At 42.1% G+C, this 25,564-nt stretch overlaps 1 protein-coding gene across 5 annotated transcripts in view; it reads right to left on the bottom strand.

Moving 5' to 3' along the window:
• The window catches only part of SYNE1 (spectrin repeat containing nuclear envelope protein 1), a 400,736-nt gene that overhangs the window by 173,070 nt on the left and 202,102 nt on the right, over positions 1 to 25,564 (bottom strand). For all 5 annotated transcript variants that reach the window (XM_080663595.1, XM_080663598.1, XM_080663597.1 and 2 more), the window contains exons 63-77: positions 24,847 to 25,019; positions 23,355 to 23,508; positions 22,350 to 22,493; positions 20,514 to 20,678; positions 16,617 to 16,934; positions 15,236 to 15,391; positions 14,901 to 15,071; positions 13,926 to 14,252; positions 12,167 to 12,319; positions 11,709 to 11,876; positions 9,664 to 9,840; positions 8,045 to 8,191; positions 4,792 to 4,917; positions 3,388 to 3,564; positions 943 to 1,208 (exon numbers count right to left, since the gene is read on the bottom strand). In XM_080663595.1, the coding sequence (XP_080519721.1) occupies positions 943 to 1,208; positions 3,388 to 3,564; positions 4,792 to 4,917; positions 8,045 to 8,191; positions 9,664 to 9,840; positions 11,709 to 11,876; positions 12,167 to 12,319; positions 13,926 to 14,252; positions 14,901 to 15,071; positions 15,236 to 15,391; positions 16,617 to 16,934; positions 20,514 to 20,678; positions 22,350 to 22,493; positions 23,355 to 23,508; positions 24,847 to 25,019 (2,822 nt within the window). The remainder of the gene's footprint in view (positions 1 to 942; positions 1,209 to 3,387; positions 3,565 to 4,791; positions 4,918 to 8,044; positions 8,192 to 9,663; positions 9,841 to 11,708; positions 11,877 to 12,166; positions 12,320 to 13,925; positions 14,253 to 14,900; positions 15,072 to 15,235; positions 15,392 to 16,616; positions 16,935 to 20,513; positions 20,679 to 22,349; positions 22,494 to 23,354; positions 23,509 to 24,846; positions 25,020 to 25,564) is intronic.

Genomic DNA, 25,564 nt, shown 5'->3' with positions numbered 1-25,564 from the left:
GCATGCGGCCCATGGGCTGCGAGTTTGACATGCTTGGTCTACATACTTCCTTTCTATTCTTTGGGATCCTACTGCCCTCCCGACACGTCTGACACATGCTTTTAGCCTCTTCCTCTGGCCCTTGCAAAGTGAGCAGGATCTGCATATTAACAAGATCCCTGGATGACTTGTATAAACATTAGACACTGAGAAGCACTTATCCCTGCATTCTTGAAAATGACACCTAAAGTGAGATTCATAAGTGGCCAATGATGTATGTGCTTTCCTGTGAGAAGAAGCTCAAGCAAACACTATAGTGCTAAGACAGGAAATCTGCAAGACATAACCAAGGGCTCTCTCAGCTACTCATTTGTGTACTCAGATATTATATATATATATATATTTAACCCTCAGCCGAGGATATGCTTTTATTGATTTGAGAGAGAGAGGAAAGAGAAGGGGTGGGGGGGTGGGGAGGGAGAGACATCGATGTGAAAGAAAACATTGGTCAGTAGCCTCCTATATGCATCCTTTTACCCATTGGTTCAATTAACAGTGAGCAAGGTGAACCAGGACTCTGTATCCATATGACAACATGAGTTTCTTTTCTTTTCTTTTTTAATATGTTTTTATTGATTTCTGAGAGAGGAAGGGAGAGGAAGAAAGGGATAGAAACATCAATGATAAGAGAGGATCATTGATAGAATGCCTCCTGCATGCCCCCTACTGGGAATCATGCCCGCAACCCGGGCATGTGCCCTGACCTGGAATCAAACCATTCATGGGTCAAAGCTCCACCACTGAGCCACACCTAGGCAACATGAGTTTCTTAACAATGTTTTGTCAGTATTGATAATGATTGACAATCGATGTTAAAAACATAAGAAAGGCCTTTTACGTTTTTATAGAAATTAAGAAATGTCTGGCTTAGTATTTTGGGATGTGCCAGAGCATTGCTGTTACCTGGCTAAGTTATCCCATTCGGCGGTAAATTTTTCCAAGAACACCTCGACGACGCTCATGCAGTCATGGTAGTCTCTTGTCCTCTGGAGGTCCTCTTCCCTTTGCAAGCACAGGCTGTTAGACTGAAGGCACAGATCCAGCCACTGGTCGTTCAGATGACTGATCTCCTTGTGTTCAGGAGACTCCTGCTTCTTGGTTAACTCGTCCACCTTTTCTGTAATAGCCGTCACCGACGTCTGTTTGCACTGTAGTTTCTTAACAAAATCCTAAAGGTAACAACAACGACAAAATAGGTAATCTGCAATAAACTCCCCAATAAATATAGAGGGAAGCATAGATGTAATAAGCCTAACGAACTAAGCATGTATAATTAATGGGTCACGCGGAACAATGAGAGACTAAAAATGATCATACCTCTTTATGAATACAAATTTCCAAGTGTATAAGAATCAAAGGATAACTATAGTACTTTCTTTTATTGTGTAATTTTGAACAGTACAAAGAAAAACTGAGAAATGTGAAACAATATTATATTCACTAAGGAAAAAAGCTAATATTTTATCTTAAAGTGCAGCCTTAGTTTCCTAAAAACTTTTGAAGTTCATGCTTTTGAGAAAAAAAAAGTCATCTATTGTTAAGTCATCTTGATTTTCTGCATATGCAAATAATATTTTAGTAGAAACTATAAATGGTTCACTTTCATAGAGAAAAAATAAACTTTAAAGTATGTTAAAAATCTGGTACAACTTCCAATCAAGTTAAAATAATCTTCTATTAAATTATGTGTAAACATGGAATAGCAATGATATTTCTATTACAAATATAATATATATTAATAAATACCTAGTTTATATTCAAATATGTATTTAGTTGATTGGTACACTTACATTCCTATAGCTTCAATTATTTATATATTAATATATTATATATTTACTGGAGGCCCAGTGCACAAAATTCTGCACTGGGGGGGGGGGTGTCCCTCAGCCCAGCCTGCGCCCTCTTGCAGTCTGGGAGCCCTCTGGGAGCCGACTGATGGCTTAGGATTCAGACATCCTTATTGCTGCTGTGGAGGCAGGAGAGGCTCCCACCACCGCCGCTGCGCTCACCAGCCATTAGCCTGGCTCAGGGCTTCTAGCTGAGCTGCTCTCCCCCAGTGGGAGCACACTGATCACCAGGGGGAAGCTCCTGCATTGAGCATCTGCCCTCTGGTGGTCAGTGCATGTCCTAGTGACCAGTCATTCCACCGTTCAGTTGGTTTGCATATTAGCTTTTATTATATAAGATTAATATAAAATATACTAGAGGCCCGGTGCATGAATTTGTGTACAGGTGGAATCTGGCCAGCTGCCCCAACCCCTGATCTGGGTGTTGGGAGCCAATTGGGGGCCGGGTCGGCCAGAGGGGGTGGGGGTCGATCAGGGCCTGGATAGGCTGGTTGGCTGCCAGCAGTGCATGTCATAACCACCGGTCGTTCTAGTCATTCTGGTTGTTCCACCAATCCGATTGCTGGGCTTTTATATATATAGATATAATATAACATGTATATTATATATTTAACATGTATTTAATTAATGGGCACATTTACAGTCCTGTAACTTCAGCAACATTGTGATGAAAGATGACAAGTGATGAGGGCTTGTGTGTGTTTAGAGGCAGAAGCTTCTGGTTGTATCAGCTAAACCACAGCACCTTGTTCAGGAACAAAGTGCAGAGTGAGGGTCCTTTGATTCAAGTGGCCAATTGGAGCTCCAATAAACTATTTGAATGTTTACTTTCATTTTTTAAATTATTATTTTTATTTTTCAAGTACAGTTGACATTCAATATTACATGAGTTTCAGGTGTATAATATGGTGGTTAGACATTACATAACTTCCAAAGTGATCCCCCGTAAGTGTGGTGCGCACCTGACACCATATTTAGTTATTACAATACTAGAGGCCCGGTGTATGAAATTCATGCACAGGGGATGGGGGGGGGGGGGTTCCCTCAGCCCAGCCTGCACCCTCCAATCTGGGACTTCTCAGGGGATGTCCGGCAGTTGGACATCCCTTTCGCAATCCGGGACCACTGGCTCTTAACCACTCACCTGCCTGCCTGCCTAATTGCCCCTAACTGCCCGCTCCTGCCGGCCTGATCGACCCTAACTGCCTCTGCCTCGGCCCCATCACCATGGCTTTGTCCAAAAGGAGGACTGGATGACCGGAAGATGTTCAGTTGACCCGGTCTAATTAGAATATTACCCTTTTATTAGTATAGATTACTGACTATACTTCCTTTGCTGTGCTTTACAAATGTTTGCTCTTTGATCTGTCCTTTCCTGGCACCAAATGAAGGTCTTTCTGATTCTTTGTATTCCTTCAATAGCTATGCTAATGTTTAAGGATTGAGGGACACACCCATCTTGGCCTTCTCTGTCTCCCCAGGAAGACCCACTCTTTCCTACCTTCACTTGGGAAACCATGTTCTGTGCAATATTGAGCTCCAGTTCCGCATGTCTCCGCCTCATATTCTGCAGTTGCTGGTCGGCATCCTGGAGGTAAATCCAAAGCTCAGCCTTCATGTGCTTGATCTCCTCCCAGCCCTGAGTTAAGGTCTGAGCCTGGGCCAGCCTTTGTTCGATCTCGAGGGAAAACAGAGGCAAAAGTCAGCGTTAATAGATGGAGGCATTTATGTCCAGTGAATCAGAGGTGCAATTCCTCAGCCTGTCCATGTACACAGGCCAATGCACATGCATGCATACACACACTCTGCTATAAATCCACAAAGAATTCTTTCTTTGCTTTAAGAGAAGCAGATGTTTCTTTTTATACTTAGATTTTCTAAGGACGTTTCATGTGTAAGACATGCCATATAATTTCAAGCAGTATCATGAGACTTTAAGAAGTTTTAACAATCTATTAGGTCAAAAGTTGCCCTAATGGTTTTTCACGTTTGGCGTTTTCAACACCTGACTAATTCGCGAATTCAATCTTGGGATTAACTAGAAAAAACAAATCATTCTCTATTATACATTTGTGGTTACTTCTTATAAAACACTGAGTTATTAATGTTTTAAATATATTTTTATATCTGCTTCACTGGCTTTTGAAACCATATATTTCAATAAATCATTTCTGTAAAAATATATGAATTATTGCATTTTCATAAGGATTAAAGACAGATTTGTTTTGAAAATATAAAAGGAGAAACCTTCATTTTTAAAAGATATTTCTTGCTTTGGGTGATTTTACTGTCCTATAAATATTTATATATTAAAAACCTAAACCAAGTCTTATTTTTCTTTTAAACCCAAAAGTATTGAAGAGGTTAAGGCACATGGCCCTGTGCTGCCATCTGTCTGTTGTGGACGGTACTGCTAATTCATCACAGCATTTTCCACTGAGCCCAGAGGCAGCTCCAGAATCCTTCCCAACACCACACTCAGCCACTGCCAATGGATTAGAAGGCCTTTGCCATCCCTAACATAAAGCAAGGATCAGGAACACACACCCTCCATATTAAGTGTTACCCAAAGAAAAAGATGGAAAGGAGAAAACAAAACAAAAATAAATGAGTGGAAAAATAGGAAAAGAGAATGGTAATCAAGGAAAAAAAGAAGTGGAATGAAGTATTAATAATTAGCAGATCAATGGGACTAGATGTTTCAGTTCCAACTCAGTGGCATTGGGAACAGAGTGTGCTTATTTTTCTGTGACTTAGTTGAAATTCAAACATCTATTCATTATAATCACCATAGGAGATTTACAGCAAGAATGATTCAAGGAAATATTTTCTTTAAACTTTTCACCCAATGTTCAAACAAGAGTATATAACAAAACAGACACATCCAATGGCTTAAATGTCTTACCATTTGCTCTGTTTGTTGAATGTCTTTTGCCGTGGCTTTCACGGAAGAGTTCGACAAGTCGCACATGGAGCAGAGGAGGTCCAAGTAGGTCCTTGCCTGCTTCTGCAAAGCTCTGAAGTGCTTGACCTTAAACAAGCACACTTGTCAGAATGGAAGAGACGCGTGCTATATTTAGACAGCACATCTTTGTGCCGTTTGTATTATCTTGTTGGCATTTCAAAAATAATTTTGCTATGTTCAGTATATACAGCCTTTGTTGTAAATGGCATATATTAGTAATTCTCAGAAAGAATTCAAAACACACTGGCAGGGATCCTTTGCCCATCACTTTCTTCTCATTGTGTTAAAGCCTGTATGGTCTGGTAAAAGAAAACACCCAAGAAACTCCTATAATTTTTCCTGGTTCTCAGCTCACATTCTAACTGTTCTCTGTTTCAGAGAAAGAATCTTTACTATAGGCTGCTTCTTAGCATGTTTTCACATAGTCTGGAGACATAAAGGGGGGAAAAAGGTCATTGTGTATTTGAAGGCTTCATTGGAGTTTGGAAAAAATTAGACGGCTCGGCTCTTTTTTTCTGTGGAAAGTTTGAGAAAGGCATTTCCCGGTGGATCATTAATCTATACCAGCCGTGGGCAAACTACGGCCCATGGGCCGAATCCGGCCCGTTCGGCTGTTCTATCCAGTCCACGGAGCCGAAAGAGCAGAGGGTTCTCTTGCTCTCTCCTCCACTCCTTTACTTTGAATTTATATTAGTTCACACAAACACTCCATCCATGCTTTTATTCCATATAATTTCAGTTTAAGAACCCATTGTGACCCTCGAGTCAAAAAGTTTGCCCAGCCGAAACCGGTTTGGCTCAGTGGATAGAGCGTCGGCCTGCGGACTGAAAGGTCCCAGGTTCGATTCCGGTCAAGGGCATGTACCTTGGCTGCAGGCACATCCCCAGTGGGAGGTGTGCAGGAGGCAGCTGATCGATGTTTCTCTCTCATCGATGTTTCTAACTCTCTATCCCTCTCCCTTCCTCTCTGTAAAATATCAATAAAATGTATTTAAAAAAAAAAAAAAGTTTGCCCACCCCTGATCTATACACACGGACATGGAGAAATGTGTCTTTTTGGAGACAGTCAGATACGTAGGCTGTTTCAGATCCTGGGCACAAAGCAGTACATGAAACAAAACCTTTGTTCCCACAGAGCTTAGATTCCTACGAGAGGGCAGGCAGGGAGCAGAGGGGGGGCCCGTTGTTGGCCACTGCAGATGAGAAGTGCTAACGGCCTGAAGGAGGTGGTGGGAGCAGAGGCTCTGAGAAGTGGTTCTCACTACACGTATTGATAATTTGGGCAGGTGGCATTGACTACAGAAACATTTGGTGATTTTCCAAAATCATAGCCGGTAATGAAGCCTAATTTCTTCAGTCCCACCTTAGTATCTTTTCCTCAGAATTACATGGATTGCTAAACACAACATTCTTATGTAGATATCCTATATAATAAAAGCATAATATGCAAATGGACCGAACGGCAAAACGACCGGTTGTTATGACGTGCACTGACCACCAGGGGGCAGACACTCAACGCAGGAGCTGTCCCCCGGTAGTCAGTGCACTCCCACAGGGGGAGCGCCGCTCAGCCAGAAGCCAAGCTCATGGCTGGCGAGCACAGAGGCATTGGCAGAAGCCTCTCCCACCTCCACTGCAGGCGAGTGGTAAGGAGTGAGGGGTCCCAGACTGTGAGAGCCCCGGACTGTGAGAGGGATGTCTGACTGCTGGCTTAGGCCGGATCCCAGGAGCCTAAGCCAGCAGGCAGTCATCCCCCAAGGGGTCTCGGACTGCGAGAGGGCACAGGCTGGGCTGAGGGCCCCCCACCTCCAGTGCACAAATCTCGTGCACTGGGCCTCTAGTAATAAATATAAGTCCGTTTCCCATTAAGTCAAAATAGCACCTAAATTTTTATCCAGTGTGCAAACTGACTGGCATTTCACTTTCGGTGAGTATCGGTATCATTAGTCACCCCACTATGTACCCGTGACCCAGAGAAAGCTACCTGTACCAAAGAGCTTTGGGAAATGAGAAGAGAATAAGGCACACGATTTTGAATTTTGTAAATATATTTACTTAGAAGCCTTTGGAGCAGTTTATAGATTGTCAGTGACAAAACAATTGCCAAAGATTTTTGCGAAAATCCATTTTAAGAGGAGTGAAAAAAAAAATTACGGGCAATTCTGATAGTACTTGTTTTCCATTCCCCAAATTCACATGTCATTCCTGATAAAAAACTGACGGCATTCTTAATGGAGTCAAATCAGTGTGGCACTTTCGTATGGTCGTGGGGGGATAGTACCATTACATGTCTATTGTTTACCACGTGGGAGACACTGGGCACACACCACACATCCTGGAACCTTGACCAAAATGCCACCGCAGCCCGTCAAAGCCTGACCCCAGTCTCACACCATCTGAAGTTGTCATGTTGACAGTAGTGGAACTTTCCAGTCACATATCTGAGCGAGCCACTGGCTAGAGTCAAACTCAGACCTTATTTCTGCAGGCATACCTCACAGGTACTGTAAATTCAGGAAAGTGGGTATTACAAGAAAGTGAATTACACAAGTTGTTTGGTTTCCAGTTTACCTGATTTTGTTTACCTGACACTATAGGCTAATAAGTGAGCAATAGTATTATGTTTAAAATATGTACACTCCTTAACTTAATATACTTTATCGTTAAAAATGCCAACCATTGCCTTGGCTGGTTTGCTGAGTGGTTAAAGCATTGGCCTATTGACAAAAGGGTCTCAGGTTCTGTTATCCGTCACATACCTGGGTGCAGGCTCGATCCCACACTCTGGTCAAGGTGTGTGCAGAAGGCAACCCATCGACGTGTCTCTCTCACATTAATGTTTCTCTCTCTCCCTTCCTCTCTCTCTCTCTCTCTCCTTCTCCTCCCTCCCTTTCACTCTCTCTGAAAAACAATGGGAAAAATATCCATTTTTTCAGAAATTAAAAAAAAAAAGCTAACTATCATCTGAGCCTTCAGTCAGTCATAATCTTCTTGCTGGTGGAGGGTTACCTTCGATTTGTAAAAGCGCGTTATCTGCGAAGCCCAGTAAGTGCAGTCCAATAAAACAAGGTATGCCTATACTTGGGTATCCCCAGCAGCCAGCACAGTTTGGCACATAATGAGTACTTAACATGTTTCCACTGAATGTCTGAATGAATCACATAACATAACATAAACTTTCAGGAGTCAGTACCTGCTTCACGGCTTCTGCCCTGCTCAGAGGTGGGTGCGGGCTTGGCTTTAAATCAGGTTGGACGGCAGAAAGCCAGGCCTGGCATTGCTGCAGAGTATCTTGGCGACTGACGTGCCTCTGCAGTTCATGTTCCAAACTCTGGTACACCTGCAACAGAGCAGTCATGCGCAGCTGTGAGAGCAGTCTCATACCCCTACCCACAGCCCTGGCATCAAAGGAAACACGTCTACTAGTCCACTGAAATTGATCCCCCCTCCAGGACTCCCCAGGACCATATACATATCAACGGAGTTCTCATATGTTCCAAAGGTGGCAAAGCACAATTGCCATCCCCAGTTTATTACTTCCCAAACCACACATTACAATATAAATCCTGATCAAGGAAAGAATGTGGGCAAGGTTCATATAACTGTAAGGTGTGTTAGAATACATAAAATCACGGAAGTAGACTGTCAAACATAAATTAGAGGTTTTTCAGCTTCTCCGCTTTGATATACAAATTGCAGTTTCTTTTTAAGCTAGACACTAAAAGAAAAAATAAAAGGCCATTCATGAAAAGATAAACAACATTTCTCTAACTGAAATGCTGGGCGACATCCATTGACTCCATAGCCTTAGGAATTCACCTTTCGAAAGGTAACTAAAAAGAAGAATCAAGTAATCTGACAAATGATTGTAGAGGATGACAAAGGAGGAAAGGGAGTGAGACAAGGCTAGATGGAGCAGAGCATCCAATCAGTGATTTAGAGAGCAAGATCACAGCCGGCTGCTGTAGCTCGGTTGGTTGGGCGCCATCCCATGTGCCAGGATGTTGCAGGTTCGATTCCTGGTCAGGATTCAATCTCCAGTAGGGGGAATGCAGGAGGCACCTGATCTATGTTTCTTTCTCATCAGTGTTTCTCTCTCTCTCTCTCTCTCTCTCTCTTCCTTCAAGCATAGCAACAAAAAGAAAAAAGAGTTTTAAAAATGAGGCAAGTCTAAGAGATCTCTGGGACAACATCAAGTATAACAACACCTGCATCGTAGGGGTTCCAGAAGGAGAAGAGTGAACGGGATTGGGAACCTGTTTGAAGAGATAAATAATGGCCGAGAAGGTCCCTCAGCTGGTGTACTTAATCTTTGTTTAAAAGGCAATTCTTAGTCTCTTAGACTTACTCCTATAACATTAGGAATTCCATTTTAGCATAACTCCTTACACCCATTAAAATATAACTCAAAACTGGTACTTGTTCTTTTTATCATCTTATGAATGCATAAATATATTAAATTAGAGTAGAATTTAGGCTGCATAGAGTTAAAAATAACTATTCTGGAAATTATTTTAGTGTTATAGACTGGCAAATTAGAAAAAAAATACTGGTGATTGTCAAATAAAACAAACAAACAAAACAAAATTTAAGTAAATTTGACATTAATTCATGGAATAAAAGGATTGGGAGAAATCAAATGTCTGAAAGCAAAAAGTTCTGTGTCCACAGGGACTGAAATCTGTGCTCCTGTCTGGACTTGCACCAGAACTATCCCGAAGACTGAAGCATCTAAACTATTTTACAACCCTCTGGATTGCACAGGCTTTCTCCTAGAGTCACGGTCACTGCAGACCATGTGGTGGTCCTCACCCGCTGGGCCGTACTGCAGATGGCGGAGTAGCTGTCCTTCGTGCCCTGCAGATGCGCCTGCACATTTTGCGTAAGTTTCGCCTGGAGGTGCTCTGCACACTGGCTGATCAAAGTGTCGCCTTTCATTCTCAGGTTGTTCAGACGGTCTTCAAAGCCAGCAATTTCTTCCATCATTGCCTACAAAATAGGAACAGAGTTCTCGTAATTCCACCGTTAGTCTTTAAATAACCTATTTATTAAGCAGAAGGCTTAAGAGGAAAATTTCACTGTTTAATGATTTTTTTTAAAGAGTTTTGCAATTTACCTTGGTTACCATATAGCAAATGAAAAAAAAAAGTATGTTTCAGGAATACTCCAATTGGAAGAATTGATGAAAATAATAGATTAAGTGATGATGAAGTAACCTTTTAATTAGTTTATGGATGATCTCAGCTAGAGCAATACCTGCTCCCTAGTATTATTAACAGATAAAGGATGTTTATAAATTTTTCAGCTCTATCAATTATAATTCTGGTATAATTTCTACCCAAAATAGTCTAATTACTATTTAATTTACTAATATCAAATTTCTCTAATGACATCTGATTTATATAATAATCTAACAGCTAAGGATTAATTTACATAATATCTAGTTTACATCACATAATATTTATATTAATAAAAATAACATTTACCACTTACCACTTATTAAGTACTTGCTATAGTCCAGGAACTATGCAGAAGTTCTGAGAAGTATGTATTATGGTCAATGCTTTTCAGATGAGGAGACTGATGCATAGGGAGATTATATAACACACTCAAGGTCACACAACTAGTGAATAGCAGAGCCCCAGGCTTGGGACCTGCTCTGCCTGACCTCAGCTCATCCACCTCTATCCCCCTGTGTTCACTAGTGAGCTTTCTCATGGATCACTTAGAGAAGAGGAACCAGCTTTTTCAATCAGGGTTTAATTTCTTTATTGCCACATGGTACCAATAACAAGTGACACATTCCAGCACAAGGTGTCCTGGGTTGACACATCAATATCTCTAAGGGAAACCTAGTGGTCCCTCAGCAATCTGAGGTCCATCACTTCATCCAATGGTGCTGTGTTAATGGTTACTGTATACACTATATTTTAACGAGCCATTGTGTCTTTGAGTTAGAATAGAGTCACTACATCATGAGGTTCTTCGGGCTATGTTCTCGGTGCCTAATAGAATATATCACATAATTAGTTTTCTATCCATATTACTAAATAAAATGTTCTCCTACAGACAGGGACCCTGAAGCCCACAGGCATTAATGGCTTTCTTTGACACATCATGACTAAACTTCAGTTTCTTATTAAGGTGAGCAAGTTGCTCCATTAAATTGTGACCATATGCCATCTGTCATCTGGCAGGTAGAATTACTAAAAATGCATATGAATGAAAATAAGAATGCCTCCTATCAGTACCATTTGTGGTTTACAAAAGTTTTCACAGACCTTATCTCCTGTGATGCCCTCAACAGCTATGTGATGGGGCTGGTATCACTATCGTCCTTTACCGAGGAGAAGGAGGAGACTCATAAGTGTGTACCTGATACCTGTACAAATTTGTCAACCAGTGTCACCCCAATAAATTCAATAAAAAGGAGAAGAGGAGGAGGAGGCTCAGAGAGGCTAAGTTCTCCCAGCTGAGCAGAGAGTCTGGCTGGAGTCCAGACTTTCTGGTTACTCTTTCTGAATCCTATCTTCGGCTGTACTTTTCTAAATTAAAGACAATCTTTCTGAAAAATTATTCCATATAGATGAATTCTGCAATAAGAAACTATTAGCTGGGAAAAAATGCTAGTGTGTTCAGAGTTGAATGCCAGGATTCAGCTACTACTGAGTCATTTAAATATTGAATTCAACTGTTCTCAATTATCGGAGGTTCTTAGAACTGAGACTTGATTCTTTAACTACAATCATATAATCCTGTGGTACGCGCACATGCACACACACACACACACACACACACACACACACACACGGGCAAGGCTGTCCTGTATTCTTCAGCTCTTTAGAGATGAGACGTACCTTGTGGTTGGCCAGTTGCTGGGTGATTGTCTCTAGGCTGCTCGTGTCCATGAGGTCGGGGGCCACCAGCCTGCTGGACATCTGCAACAGCCACTTTTCCACCTCCTGGAGCTCACTGTTGTAGACTTCATGGCCTTTGACCTTCACCTCGAGACTGTGAACATGCTCCTGCGAAGCCAGGTGCCTGTTAGAGGTGACTTTCAAGCCAAAAACCACTCAAAACTGTTTTATATTTTGAAAAACCCAGTGCAACTCATAGGGTAGAAGGCTCATATAGCTAGCTCTAGTCTCACCACTAGGATCAGATAAAACAGCAAAGTCATTATGCCATTGAATAAAAGAAATGATACTGACCCATCCCAGCCCTTAAATTTTTCTGACAGAGAAAAAGGAGTCAGGACCGACCCCCTTTATGGCAAGTAAACACATTTTGTATTGGATTCCTGCAATCTCCTTACCTTTCCTGCGCTGCAGAGGTCCTGATAGTCACTTTGAAGCTTATCGATCTTGTCCTTCAAAGCTACGTCCTGCACCAAGTCCAGAAGAGCATCACCTTTCTCTCTTACCGATTTCACCGATGGTTCATGGGACAGCACTGTTTGTTGAAGTGACTTGAATTACAAAGAAAAAAGAGAGAGCCAGCTCATCTGTGTGATCAAGGTGAACATACCCGTATGCTACATGTGAGATGATCTCCAATCAAGACCTATTTTATAAATCTATGAATGTAAAACATGAAAGGAATTAGGTTTTTTATGGCTAATATAGCTTTTAATTTTTTTATATATTTTTATTAATTTTTTACAGAGAGGAAGAGAGAGGAGAGGGATAGAGAGCTAGAACATCAATGAGAGAGAAACATCGATCAGCTGCCTCCTGCACACCCCCCCACTGGGGATGTGCCCGCAACCAAGGCACGTGCCCTTGACCGGAATCGAACCCGGGACCTTTCAGTCCGCAGGCCGACGCTCTATCCACTGAGCCAAGCTGGTTTCGGCAGCTTTTAATTTTTTATATACTGATGAGAGAAAGAGAGAGAGAGAGAGAGAGAGAGAGAGAGAGAGAGAGAGAGAGAGAGAGAGAGAAACAATCGTTTGTTGTTCCACTTATTTCTGCATTCACTGATTGCTTCTTGTATGTGCCCTGACCTGGGATTGAACCTGTAAGCTTGGAGTGTCAGGAGGATGCTCTAACCAACTGAGCTACCTGGCCAGGCCCTAATATAGTTTTTAAACAGAGAGTAACATATCAACTAGTGTGGAGAGGGAAGATGGGAAAGAATTGCATTTGACGAAATTTAACATTATTTTTATTTCCAGCTTCCATCCCACTCCTTTCAGCAGAGAATAAAACTCAACACAGAACCAGGCATTATCTTTTTATTTTGAGTTCCCGAAGTTAACTGCAGCTTGAGGTGCATGTCAAGGTGGGGAGACAAGTTCCAGCTGCCGGGCTGCAGTCCTGGCTCACAGCACTATTTAAACATACCGAGAACTCGGTGCTTCAATGACGCGCTGTCCGACTCGGTAGAAAAGCCAATGATGACATATTGGCTGGAGGAGGACAAAGCTTGGCAGGGAAACTTTTGATGTGAGTCATCTGACAGTTCTTAAAGACTATCGTTTAAATACTCAGGTCAAATTCTGAACACAAATTATTCCACATATAGACTTCCATCATTGTTTCAAAAATTAAAATAGGTGAACTATCTCTATATCCTATATAGCTAGCTATATTCACACCACCATTTGTTCTTTGAAAGATTAATTTCTACGATGTCTAACTAGAGTTGGTGAAGTAGAACTTGTTTTATTACCAATATGGTATCTCATTTTAAATTAACTGGAGACCAGCTTATAGGCTGTGGGTACCCAAAGATGAAGGGAAGACTCTACAGGAAACAGATGAAATCTACAGGTGTGAGATCTTGACACAGGAAGATTTATCTGGAGGATCCCTCTACCTGGATCACACTGTGAGAATAGCTCTCTACTCATTGATACAACCTTTGAATATCAGGCAAATATGGTTCCTGGATGGAAATAGAACTTTTATGTAGTGTATCTGGCCACAAAAATCTACATCACTTTCCCCCAGTAGAACAGACATATTGCGGACGTTTTCCACCTCCCACTAAGGGACACACAGGAATCCTCTCCCACCCACTCAGGCCCCATATGCAACACCTGCAACTGTCAGTGAGTAACAACACACTACCTTGTACTTAGATAACTGAGCCTTTTTCTCATATAATTCCATTTTGGGTTCCTCAGGAACGTGCAGGATTGCTTGGTATTCGGCGATCCACTGAGTAAGTGCTTTATATTTATCTGAGAATTCCTTTGCTAAATGAAGGCCTTTCTCCAGGGTCACGTGCTCCTTCCGAACAGTGCTGGTCAGCTCGTTCAACTGCTCCACGTGACCATGGATCTCGCTTCTTAAACTGTCTGCCTCGCTGTCGTCCAGGTACGCCAGAGCCCTCTCTCCTTTCTCCCGGGCCGACTTCAGCAAACTGTGGCCTTTCTCCATGTCTTTTAGCAGACCCTGAGAAAGAGAGTGAGGAGGAAGCAAATACTGAGTTAATACAAGGAAAAGCAACTTGAATTTCATTGTAACATGGACATGTTAACCTAATTTCATTCCTTTTAAAGAAAAGATGTACAAACCCCATTCTCGAGTCCACTATTGCCCCTTAAAAAAGTGTTTGGAGTTTCTAACCGGTTTTGACCTGCCAGGAATCAGGAATCCTCTTTTATTTACATCAATATAGGTTTTAAAATGTCTTAATCAATAGATCATTTCCAAATCAGTGCTTGGAGACAGGACTGGGTGTTTACCTTATCCTCAGTAATATTCCTAAAGATCTGAGTTAAAGCTGTTAACGCACAGTGCCATCAATTTGAGATAAATTTCTGGTCTTGAAATTTTTAAGTGTTAAACTGGAATTTAGTTAAGAATTTCGTGAGCAGCCATGTCCAAGTCATTCAGGTGAGATCACATCACCAATAAATGGAAGTCTGCTTTGGGCCTTACAGAGATAAGAACTTAGTATGTAAATGACATGATGAGCCAAGGACCACCCATCACACCGGGCAGGGATGAGCACGTGTCTCCCAATATCAGCATGGGAGAAAGGAGCAGCTCAGTGAAAGAAGACAGGTTGGGAGACAAGTCTGACGTTGCCATGCCTACCTCCAACGTCTTCATCTTTTTCCCCATCATGGCTTTATCTACTTTATCAATTTTGGCAGCCACGTTCTTGAAGTTTTTATGAGTAGAGCTGTACCAATGAGAATAGGAGCTTAGAGATGACTCAGCTTCCTCCAAACTCTGGATCTCTTCCTCCAGGAATTTTATTTGTTCCTTTGGAAAGAAGAAACCAAACGGAACTGTGAGTTAAAGACCCACGCCAGTGCCCTTCGTGATGAGCATGCATCTTCCCCGGCAGGGAGGGAGTGGGAGGAGGCGCACTTTGGCCTGCGACGTGTGCTGGCCGACAACCAGCAGCGGGCGGCCCGCGCTCTCACCAGCACTTGGAGAAGAAGGGCCTGGTATCTGGACGTCAGCTGGGTGGCCTGGCAGCCCAGCCGGCTGCTCACGCGGCGCTCGTCCAGGATCTCCTGGGCTCTGGCTCCCACGTCCTCCACTTCGTCTCTGTAGGTGGCGATCTCTTCATGCCACTTCTGAAATGACGTCAATATTGCAGGGGAAGGGTTACTCTTAAGCATTGTTGAGGAAGACAAATATAGGTACCTTCTTAATAGGAAATGATTCCAGTTCAAAAAATACGTAAAGTTGTATATAGATACAACTGTATTAATCGGAAATGATTCCACTGTATGTTTAGAATATATTTATTCTGAGATGTAATTGTGAAAATATGTACGTAACCTTCATAAAAAAAGTGTACTTACAACAATGTGATAAAAACTACACACTCTTGATTTAGGCACTTTTCTGTATGTATTACACTTCAGTTCAAAAAATATTAAAATTGTATATAAATCCAACTGTATTAATCGGAAATGACTCCACTGTATGTTTAGAATATATTTATTCTGAGATGTAATTTTGAAAACGTGTCATATGTAACTTTCATGAAAAAAATATAACATGATAAAAGCTATACTCTGAGTTTAAGTACTTCTCTGTATATATTTCACTTCCGTTGAAAATTGTTAAAACAGAGTGGCATACATTGTTATATCTTCTGTTGTACTTAGATGCATTTTTAAATAGATGAATAATAAAAAACATCCAGAAGGCCTAAGCATTATTTTGATCATGTGCATCAGAGTTGCATAAAAATCAGAATAAAACTAAATACCAAGTATTATTTCAATGCACTATATTGGAATAATTTCATATCAGAACCATCGACTTACCTGGATTGCAATACTAGCATTTATATGTCTTTACAAAGCAAGGGAGTAGGGCATAAGGAGCAGATATAAAATATTTCATTAAGTTATATTTTATTAAATACTCACTTAGGACTCTATTCATAATTGATGTTAGAATGCTCCATTGTAATTTACGTTAACTTTCTTTTTTTTTTTTTAAATATATTTTATTGATTTTTTACAGAGAGGAAGGAAGAGTGATAGTCAGAAACATCGATGAGAGAGAAACATCGATCAGCTGCTTCTTGCACACCTCCTACTGGGGATGTGCCCGCAACTAAGGTACATGCCCTTGACCGGAATCGAACCTGGGACCTTTCAGTCCGCAGGCTGACGCTCTTCCACTGAGCCAAACCGGTTTTGGCTACGTTAACTTTCTTGTCAAGCAGAAGATTTTGCAAAATCTAAACATTGGACGGAAAGGAAATGACTAAATATCTTAATGAAACCCACTCTGCAAAGCAACTGCTACTTTGAGCAAGATCAGGCACTTGCACTCATTTACCTTCATCTGATGTAACTGCGTCTCCTTGGCCGCCCGGCTGGACTGGCGACCAGTCCTGAGACTCACTTTCTCCTCCAGCGTTCTCAGCCACGCATCCACCTGCTGGAACTTCTGTTCCATCAGCCTCAGTTTGTTGAGGACATTGTTGAACTGCGTCCGGGTCTCGGACAGTCTCTGCTGGTGAGCCTGCCACTCCTGCCGGAGAGACTCCAAAGCCCGGTCCTCCGTCTGGGGGAGGCCCGACGGGATCACTTCCTCTCGGGCGTGCAGCACCGAGTTCAGCAGCGCCTGCCCCTCGGCGCAGTGCACCTGCAGCTCCTGCAGGGGAAAGGCATTCACATTGCACACCTGCACAGCTGATCGTGTCTCACCCCAGCCAACTGCGCCACCTGGAACTTCCCGTGAGAAAAGAACGGTCTTATTCTGTCTTATATAACACAGCATGTACCTAACACTAAATATTATTTCCCAAGTCCGGAGAAATATTTGCAAATATCTCCTATTAAAATAATCAACACACACACACACACACACAAATAGCACACACCTAGAAATATTTGTCTCCATCATCTTAGAGTTTCTGCAATTTGACTTTTCAGTTTTAAGCAAAAACATTTGTGATTAAAGGGCTATTGTTTAAAAGAAGAACCTAGGCCTTTTATGTCTCATAATCTGTTTAAAGAGCCTGAGGCTTTTTGCTTTGATATTGAATGAAATCAGTTCTGGTTGAGATAGGAACAATGGACCTTCTTTTTCCTAAGAAGAGACACTTTGCCAAAGCAGAGCTCTAGGGAGTGTGTTGGCCAAGAAAAGTTGGCCCAGAGGGTAACAGGGCATATAAACCTGGGCGGGAGAATGGTCCCACCCGCCAATGGAATGCTCCAGGTGCAAATACATTTTCCTCCACCAAAGCATAAGCCCCAAAGTGTTAATTACCCTACCTGGTAATTATGGGCCTACCAGTTCAGTATGAACCAACTCTTGAAGAGCATAAACTGTAATTTATAGAAAGAAAATCTAATATTTTTAAAGACACTGGCAAGACAATATTTTATACTTGTATTTCTTATCTTTCAAGAATCAACACTGATACTTGATCTGATCAACTAAAGCTGAAAGGAGCCACGGCAACACTCACCACGCGTGTTAAAGGTGCCGACACGTTTGGTTAAAATACGGCATCACAAAAATATTTCATAGCAGTTCAAACCATTTGAAATTGCTGATAGCTGACTATTTTTACCTAAAAAAATAGCACTCCCATTTGGTAGAAATGAATGGATAAATTTTTCCTCAGCTAAGATCTCACTTCAAGAATGTCGTAATGTGAACACATAGATGGGAGAGAACAATATGGTAAAATATTAATCAAAACAGCCACACACTCAGACATGTTATTCCAAAGCTCTTAAAATATTTTAAACGTTAATTTTGTACTTTTAATCTCCTTCATTAATTCAGGAGTTGGCAAGCTTTCTCGGTAAAGGGCTGAATAGTAAATATTTCAGGCTTTATGGGCCATAGAGTCTCTGCCATCGTTGCTCCGAAGTAGCAACAGACGGCACATAAATGAATGGGTGTGGCTGTGTTCCAGTAAAACTTTATTTTAAATACAGACACATGGCTCTGGGCTGTCATTTATGCATCCTTGCCTTATGTTATTAATCTTCCCAACATATCGCTCGTTCCATATTTTATAGCTATTTTTGCTATTATACAAATCATCACTGTGTTATATAAATTCTTATATGGTCCATATCTTAAGTCTTCATTCTGAGGGGGAAAATATGTTCCAATAGTTTAAAAGTCTGTGTGTTCTAATGGCCTTCTGCTTATACGAAAGTTTGTGAATTTGGTCCACACCGCCGGCTGAGCCCACACTACTGCGCAGGTTGTAGGACATCAAGATCCTGAAGACGGTCTGCTGGACAGTCTGAACATCACAATCGTCCACCACCTTTTTCTGCCACTGTCACCTTATTCCGTTTTGAACATTTGTGATGACTCAAAATAAGACAATGTAAGAATCAATGCATGGTGAACGGGGAGGTTGGAGTTGGGTTTGGGCCACATGACTGTTGACTGAAGGGAAACACTTCCTCCTCACCGGAATAAAAGAAGCATCTGCTGGTGAGGAGGAACTTATTGGCCCAGTTCCCACCCAGAAGCCTAGAGAGCTCAGCATTTGCATTTGCCAAGTGTCTGGAGAGAAGTGCAGAGAGGGGTTATTCAGCAAAAACACAGTCAGCTCTCCTAAAATAAACTACGCCAGCTAAACCTGGCAGACCGACTACCCTACTGCTTTAAAACAGAATGGATGAGATCCTTACGTAAATGAATGAAATTATGACTTCTACTATATATTTATTTCATGAATGAAACACCATTTAAGTATTTTTCCCCATCTCACGTAACAACTCTATGGAAAAAACTGAATCAAAGAAGTTTCCTCTTGCCTGAAGTCACTTGATCAGGTCTCACCAAGGATAAGAGTCCAAACTTCCTAATCCCAACCTTGTGTTCCTACGACACTCCCTGAGACCTCTTGAAATAGCCAGGAATTTAATTTAATTAATTTATTTATTTAAAAAAATATATTTTTATTGAATTCAGAGAAAGGGAGAGGGAGAGAGAGAGAAACATCAATGATGAGAGAGAGAACCATTGATTGCCCACCTCCTGCATTCCCCACATGTGGAATGGAGCCCACAACCTGGGCACGTGGCCCTGACCGGGAATCGAACTGTGACCTCCTGGTTCATAGGTCGATGCTCAACAACTGAGCCATGCCAGCTGGGCGAAATAGCCAAGAATTTTAAATGCCAGTAATAACCATCTCAGTCCCTGCCTTTTCTACCTGTTCAAGCTGTAGGTACATCTTGCCCAATCCTGAACCAATTCTGACAAGGGCTGACAGCATGCCAGTAAGTTCCAACACGAAGAGGACAGGGTATGGAGTTGTCTCATTGGCCTTTCCTCATTCTCCACTGTGTATGCCTAGTGGCCCCTTCTTGAGACACCTCCCAACCCCTACCTATCTTTCTGGGTAAGAGTAAAGGCCTCTCTGATGCTCCCAGGGGATTCCTTGCGCTTTCCTTTATTACTGCCCTCATCATGTTGTTTATAATGATCTGCCAATGAGTCTGCATTTCTTACTATAGTTCCTAGAAGGCAGCAATAATATTTTAATAATTTTGACCTGCAGTAGCCAGCCAAGTGTCTGTACTATATTAGATATTCAATAAATGCTGAATGGTAAATAAGTAAAGTGGTTAGGACCACTTTCCCACTAGGTCTGCCATCTCACCCTGAATCGCAGCCTATTGCCTGGTTACCAGCACTTTCTCTAGCTCTCTAATTTCTTCTTCTAGGACTCTGACCTTGAACCTAAATCCTCAGCAATGGAGATTTTGGTTGAAACCAGATGGTGCCACCAGTTTGACTTTAAAAAGTATCACATTCTATTGGCTCCAGATGCAGCGTACTATATCTAAATGAAACCTTTACTAAACAACGGGCAGGTGGGCCAGTCAACACTACAAATTAGACCAGTGGTCGGCAAACTGCGGCTTGCGAGCCACGGTTTGCCGCTCTGTTGACTAACGAGTTTGCCGACCACTGAGTTAGACCACTAGTCACACCTGCCAGAGGCCACCATCACAGCTGAACAAATTCCTCCAGCCCCAGTCTTGGTGAGTTTAAATCACCTGCTACATGACGTCAACTAGCATGTACTACTGAGGTCCCTGAATGTTCTAGATCAGACTTTACTAGAGTGTCACTTAATATGTATCAGCTCTATATAGGATTCAAGGTCATGTCAACTTCTCATTGCTTAAAGGAATAATTCCATATTCAGAATGAAAGTGATTTGTTTTAAGATAAAACAAACCTTACCTGAAGATCCCGCAATGTGGTTTCATGAGTATGGGTATCACCTTCAAGAACTGAGTATTGTTCCAGCTTTTCTTGTTCTTGCTCCAGCCAAACTTCAAATGCCTTAAGGTCTCTCTGATACTCTTGGTGCAGGCGAACTAGTTTTTCAGACTTCGTTACTGCTTCCTGTCATTAGCATTTAAGATGGGAATATAATAAATATTACATGCAGTTTCAATATACAGTAAGAATTCATTGTTGGAATTTTAGAAAATTATGATTATTAGATCATTCGAATATGGTTTTCTAGAAGAATGAAGTTTCAAGCTTTATATTAAAATATTTAAAAATAATATTAGGATTAAAAGAAGTTTTAAAGATCATTTTGTTGTGTTAACTTCCTGATCTCTGAACTCCTTATGAAGGGTAGCATCAACATGCCAAAAGCAATGAATTAACTTTACTTGTCACAAAAATATACTTTTGCACCCTAGCTGGTTTGGCTGAGTGGATAGAGCGTCAGCCTGTGGACTGAAGGGTCCCAAGTTCGATTCCAGTCAAGGGCACATGCCTGGGTTGCTGGTTCAATCCTGAGTGGGAGGCATGCAGGAGGCAGCCAATCAGTGAATCTCTCTCATCATTGATGTTTCGATCTCCCTCTCCCTCTCTCTTCCTCTCTGAAATCAATAAAAATATTAAAAAATAATACACTTTTGCTTATGAAGAAAACTAAAATTCTTATTATTTTAAGTAAGAATTTGAACTCACTGTGGACTGATTTTTCCAAGTACTTTATCTAATAAAGTAGGATGTGCTTTGAAAAGTTACTTTTACTTTATGTGTGAGGCCTAAATGAAGAACGATATTATTGATGCAGATTCTCTGCTTTAGAAAACTCTCAGTACCAGCCACACTAAGGCATTTATAAATCTTATAATGCTGTTCAAAATTTTTCTTTAAAAAATATATTTTTATTGATTTCAGAGAGGAAGGCAGAGGGAGAGAAATAGAAACATCAATGATGAGAGAGAATCATTGATCGGCTGCCTCCTGCACACCCCACACTGGGGATCAAGCCTGCAACCCAAGCATGTGCCCTGACCGGGAATTGAACCGGGACCTCCTGGTTCATAGGTCAACGCTCAACCACTGAGCCATGCTGGCCAGGCCAAAATTTTTCTTAAATTGGTAAATATCTAGGAATTCTTATTTGAGAAACATTTTCTTTTAGTAACTTTTTAAAAAATATTTTTATTTATTTTTTACACAGAGGAAGGGAGAGGGAGAGTTAGAAACATTGATGAGAGAGAAACATCAATCAGCTGCCTCCTGCACACCCCCTACTGGGGATGTGCCCGCAACCAAGGTACATGCCCTTGACCGGAATCAAACCTGGGACCCTTGAGTCCACAGGCCAACGCTCTATCCATTGAGCCAAACTGGTCAGGGCTAGTAACTTTATTTGATAGTTTTTTCCCCAGTGGTTTAAAGCAGTGTTTGGCAAACTGCGGCTCGCGAGCCACATGCGGCTCTTTGGCCCCTTGAGTGTGGCTCTTCCACAAAATACCACATGCGCATGTACAGTGCGATTGAAACTTCGTGGCCCATGCGCAGAAGTCGGTTTTCGGCTCTCAAAAGAAATTTCAATTGTTGTACTGTTGATATATGGCTCTGTTGACTGATGAGTTTGCCGACCACTGGTTTAAAGTATTAAAATTTATTTTGCTGTCTGCTATATAATTTTCTTCTATCTGCTTCCACAAGTCCATCATTTCCAAAAGTAAATGGGTCTGTAAGTAAGCACAGATCCAAACATTCCTACTCCAGTGAGTGAGTCCAGTTACAGGTTAGCCGTACCTTGGCTCTCTCCCTGATGGCTCTGTATCGTTCCTGCAGATCCTGGAGCTCTAACTGGGTGACATAGTGTTCCGTCATGCCAGCTCCTTTGACTTCAATGGTTTCCAGCAAGCTGCTGTGACTCAGCACTTCTTCATTTAATAACTAGAGAATATTTAAAACATAATAAAGGAGTTACCACATATACCATCAAATCAGTGATACTGATAATATTAATAGACTTTAAAATACATATTTTTATTGATATTGGAGAGGAAGGATGAGGAAGAGAGAGATGGAAACATCAATGATGAGAGAGAATCACTGAATGGCTGCCTCCTGCATGCCCCCCACTGGAGATCGAGCTCAGAACCTGGGCATGTACCCTAACTTGGAATTGAACAGTGACCTTCAGGTTCAAAGGTTGATGCTCAACCATTGGACCATGCCAGTCGGGTAATATTAAGATATCTAACTGTATAGTTGACAAGTGATCTCAGGTTATCTATTTGTAGATAGATAGATAGATAGATGATAGATAGATAGATAGATCTATCCATCTGTATATCTGAGTGTGTGTGTGTTATTGTTGGAATACTACTTACCTATAAAAAAGATTTAGGGACATACCCCCATATTTATCTATGTGCTTACCTATTTTAAAAACTTTACATGTAGTACTGTACTAATACGAGCATTATGAAAAGTACATGAAAGTAGAAATACAAAAGTGGTAAAAAGAAAGCATTTTATTTCCTAATAATGAGTAAAGATATTACAAGTTGCCAAATTTTAAATAATCTGTATCATAAAACACAGGTCATCGAGATTTTCCTGGAAGAGAAACTTCTCACCCACAATGAAAGTCTAGCTTCAGAAGCCATTTGAAATGATGGCACAACCCCCAAATAATTTCCTTCTATGTAAAGCCTGATCTCACCATCCAAGGGATCACATGTTTGCAGGACGGAGGCCTTGTGAAGAAGCCCCCCAGAGAACAACTGGAATGAGAAGTCCAGCGCCCACCTTGGCTTTCCCGAGAGCAGCTGTCTTCTCGCGCAGTTCTGCGCACGGCCTTTCCAATTCGTTCAAGCTGGCTTCCACACTGTCCATCCAACTGGAAAACTGCCGGACATCATCCTGGTAACTTGTCCACTTAGAGAGAGCTCCTTCCAGTTGACTGAAAGGTATATGGAAGGACAACAGTCTGTACAGAGAAGCTGGGGTGGTGTCTGCCCTGGCCACTCCACCCGCAGGAAGTGCACAGGGCGATCAGGAAGGGACAGGCGCGGGCTGGCTTATCAAAGCTGGGTACCTGGCAAACAGTTTCAGGAGGCCAGGGACAGTTAAGTTCAGGACCCCAGGCAGAAAGTGGGGCTGGATATAAAACCTGGAGTCAGTACTCTGGTCACAGGAGATTCTGGGAGCAGCTTTAGGGCACAGCTGGGAGGGATCCCCTGAGTGAGACCTTTATGGAGCCAAGCAAGACTCCGGGCAGGGAGAGGACCAATACTTAACTCCATCAATGTGAGCAGGACGTTCAGGGGAGAGGAAAAAGGAATTAATAAAAGAAGGAAGAACTGAATAAGAACAAGCATGGTAACTATCTAACGTGAGGTTTAAAATCAGAGAATTACAGTGGGAAAGTAGGGTAACATTTCCTGGGTTAATCTAATGATTAAAACCTAATTGTTTCTCTTACATATATTAAGTACTTCCTTCTCTCAATGTGGGGATTACATTTTAACTCCCTTGATCATTTGTGCCTCATTTTACTGCTCTGCTTTGGGTGCTTTGTCATGAACCCAGGTGTACCCCAGACTACACCACTGCAGCACACTGACCATAGACTCCTCATAGCCTGCTCCATGCCCTCTGGGCCAGCGGGTGCACTCTGGTCCCTGTGGCCTCTCGGCTTCAGGGCTTTCTTTCAGTATAAGTAAGAAAGGCCAGGGATCGTTGCCCCTGCAGCCTGCAACTGCCCTCCTGACTCCTGGGAGTTCATTTTCAAATTCTCCAGCTGCCCTGTTCTTGGGCGGGGCAACTCTGAGACCCATGTTCTTCTCTGGCTCCCAGCACTGCTGGGCAGGATTCAGTTCCAGCTGCCCACGCGCCTTTATTGGCTGCCTGTCCTTCCTCATCTCTTTCCCACCCCCTACTGGCTGATCTCCCAAGGAAACTACTGGATTTTAACTAACATTATCTTTACATGATGAAACATTTATCTACCTTTGCCTTCTTAAGCAGTGACAACAATAAGCTAAACATGCAGTTATAGTACACAAGGCACAGTATTGCAAATGACCTAAATGCAAGATTGTACCTGCCAGTTTCTTTGTTTTAATAAGAAAAAAGAAAAGGGAAGGAGGGACGAAGGGAGAAGGAGGAGAGAGAGAGAGAGAGAGAGAGAGAGAGAGAGAGAGAGAGACTGCCCCAGGAACACAGTGCTACTACTAGTAAGTGATGACACTGATCTTTCAGCCACAGCTTTGCAGCAGTGAGCTTTAGTTTCTCTTACCTTTTGCAACGGATGGCTGCAGACAAAAGGGAAGCCCACACATCCTTCACACTCTGCAGCTGCTGCTGAAGAGCGGGGATGCCTTCCGGAGCCGTGCTCTGCAGGACGGATTCCCCTCGGGTCACGATCATTTTCATCTGGATCTCCTTTTCCTGTTTCACTGATAATAGAGACTGTAAAAGCAAACATGGAAGTCATTTGTCATTGGCATGTTTAACATTTCTGGCCTTAAATGTTTCAGAGATAGAGATTAAACGTGGTGGTGGAGTAAGTGGATGCTCCACAGACACACTCCTAGGACCAAACTAGAATTACAACTAAAATATAAAAAATTCCTGAATAATCAACTGAAGACTTGCTGGAGAGAACCCTGACAACCAAGGATGGAAAGTGGAGACTGTATAGAGACTAGTAGGGAGGGCAAAGGTGGGAAAGGGCTGGAAGGACTCCCACAGGCAGCAGCTGAAGTTCCGAAGAGATAGCTCAGCTGTGGGGGGGTGCCACTGAGAACTCGGGAGTCTAATCCCTAAGCTTGCCCCCCAGTATAGAGCACCAGAACTGAGAAAAATGCCCACATAACACCTGGCTGTGAAAAGCAGCATGGTTGCTGTCTGTCAGGAAAAGATGGCTGGAAATGCAGTCACCCTCTTAAGGGGCCAATGCACAAAATTCCATGTGCAGCCATTCACCTTGTGCTCCAGCAGAGGGAGGACAGAGT

Source organism: Plecotus auritus (genome assembly GCF_963455305.1).
Source record: "Plecotus auritus genome assembly, chromosome: 4".
Lineage (NCBI taxonomy): Eukaryota > Metazoa > Chordata > Mammalia > Chiroptera > Vespertilionidae > Plecotus > Plecotus auritus.
The sequence above is the reverse complement of the archived record's forward strand: the minus strand, read 5'-3'. Positions and strand labels throughout refer to the sequence as shown.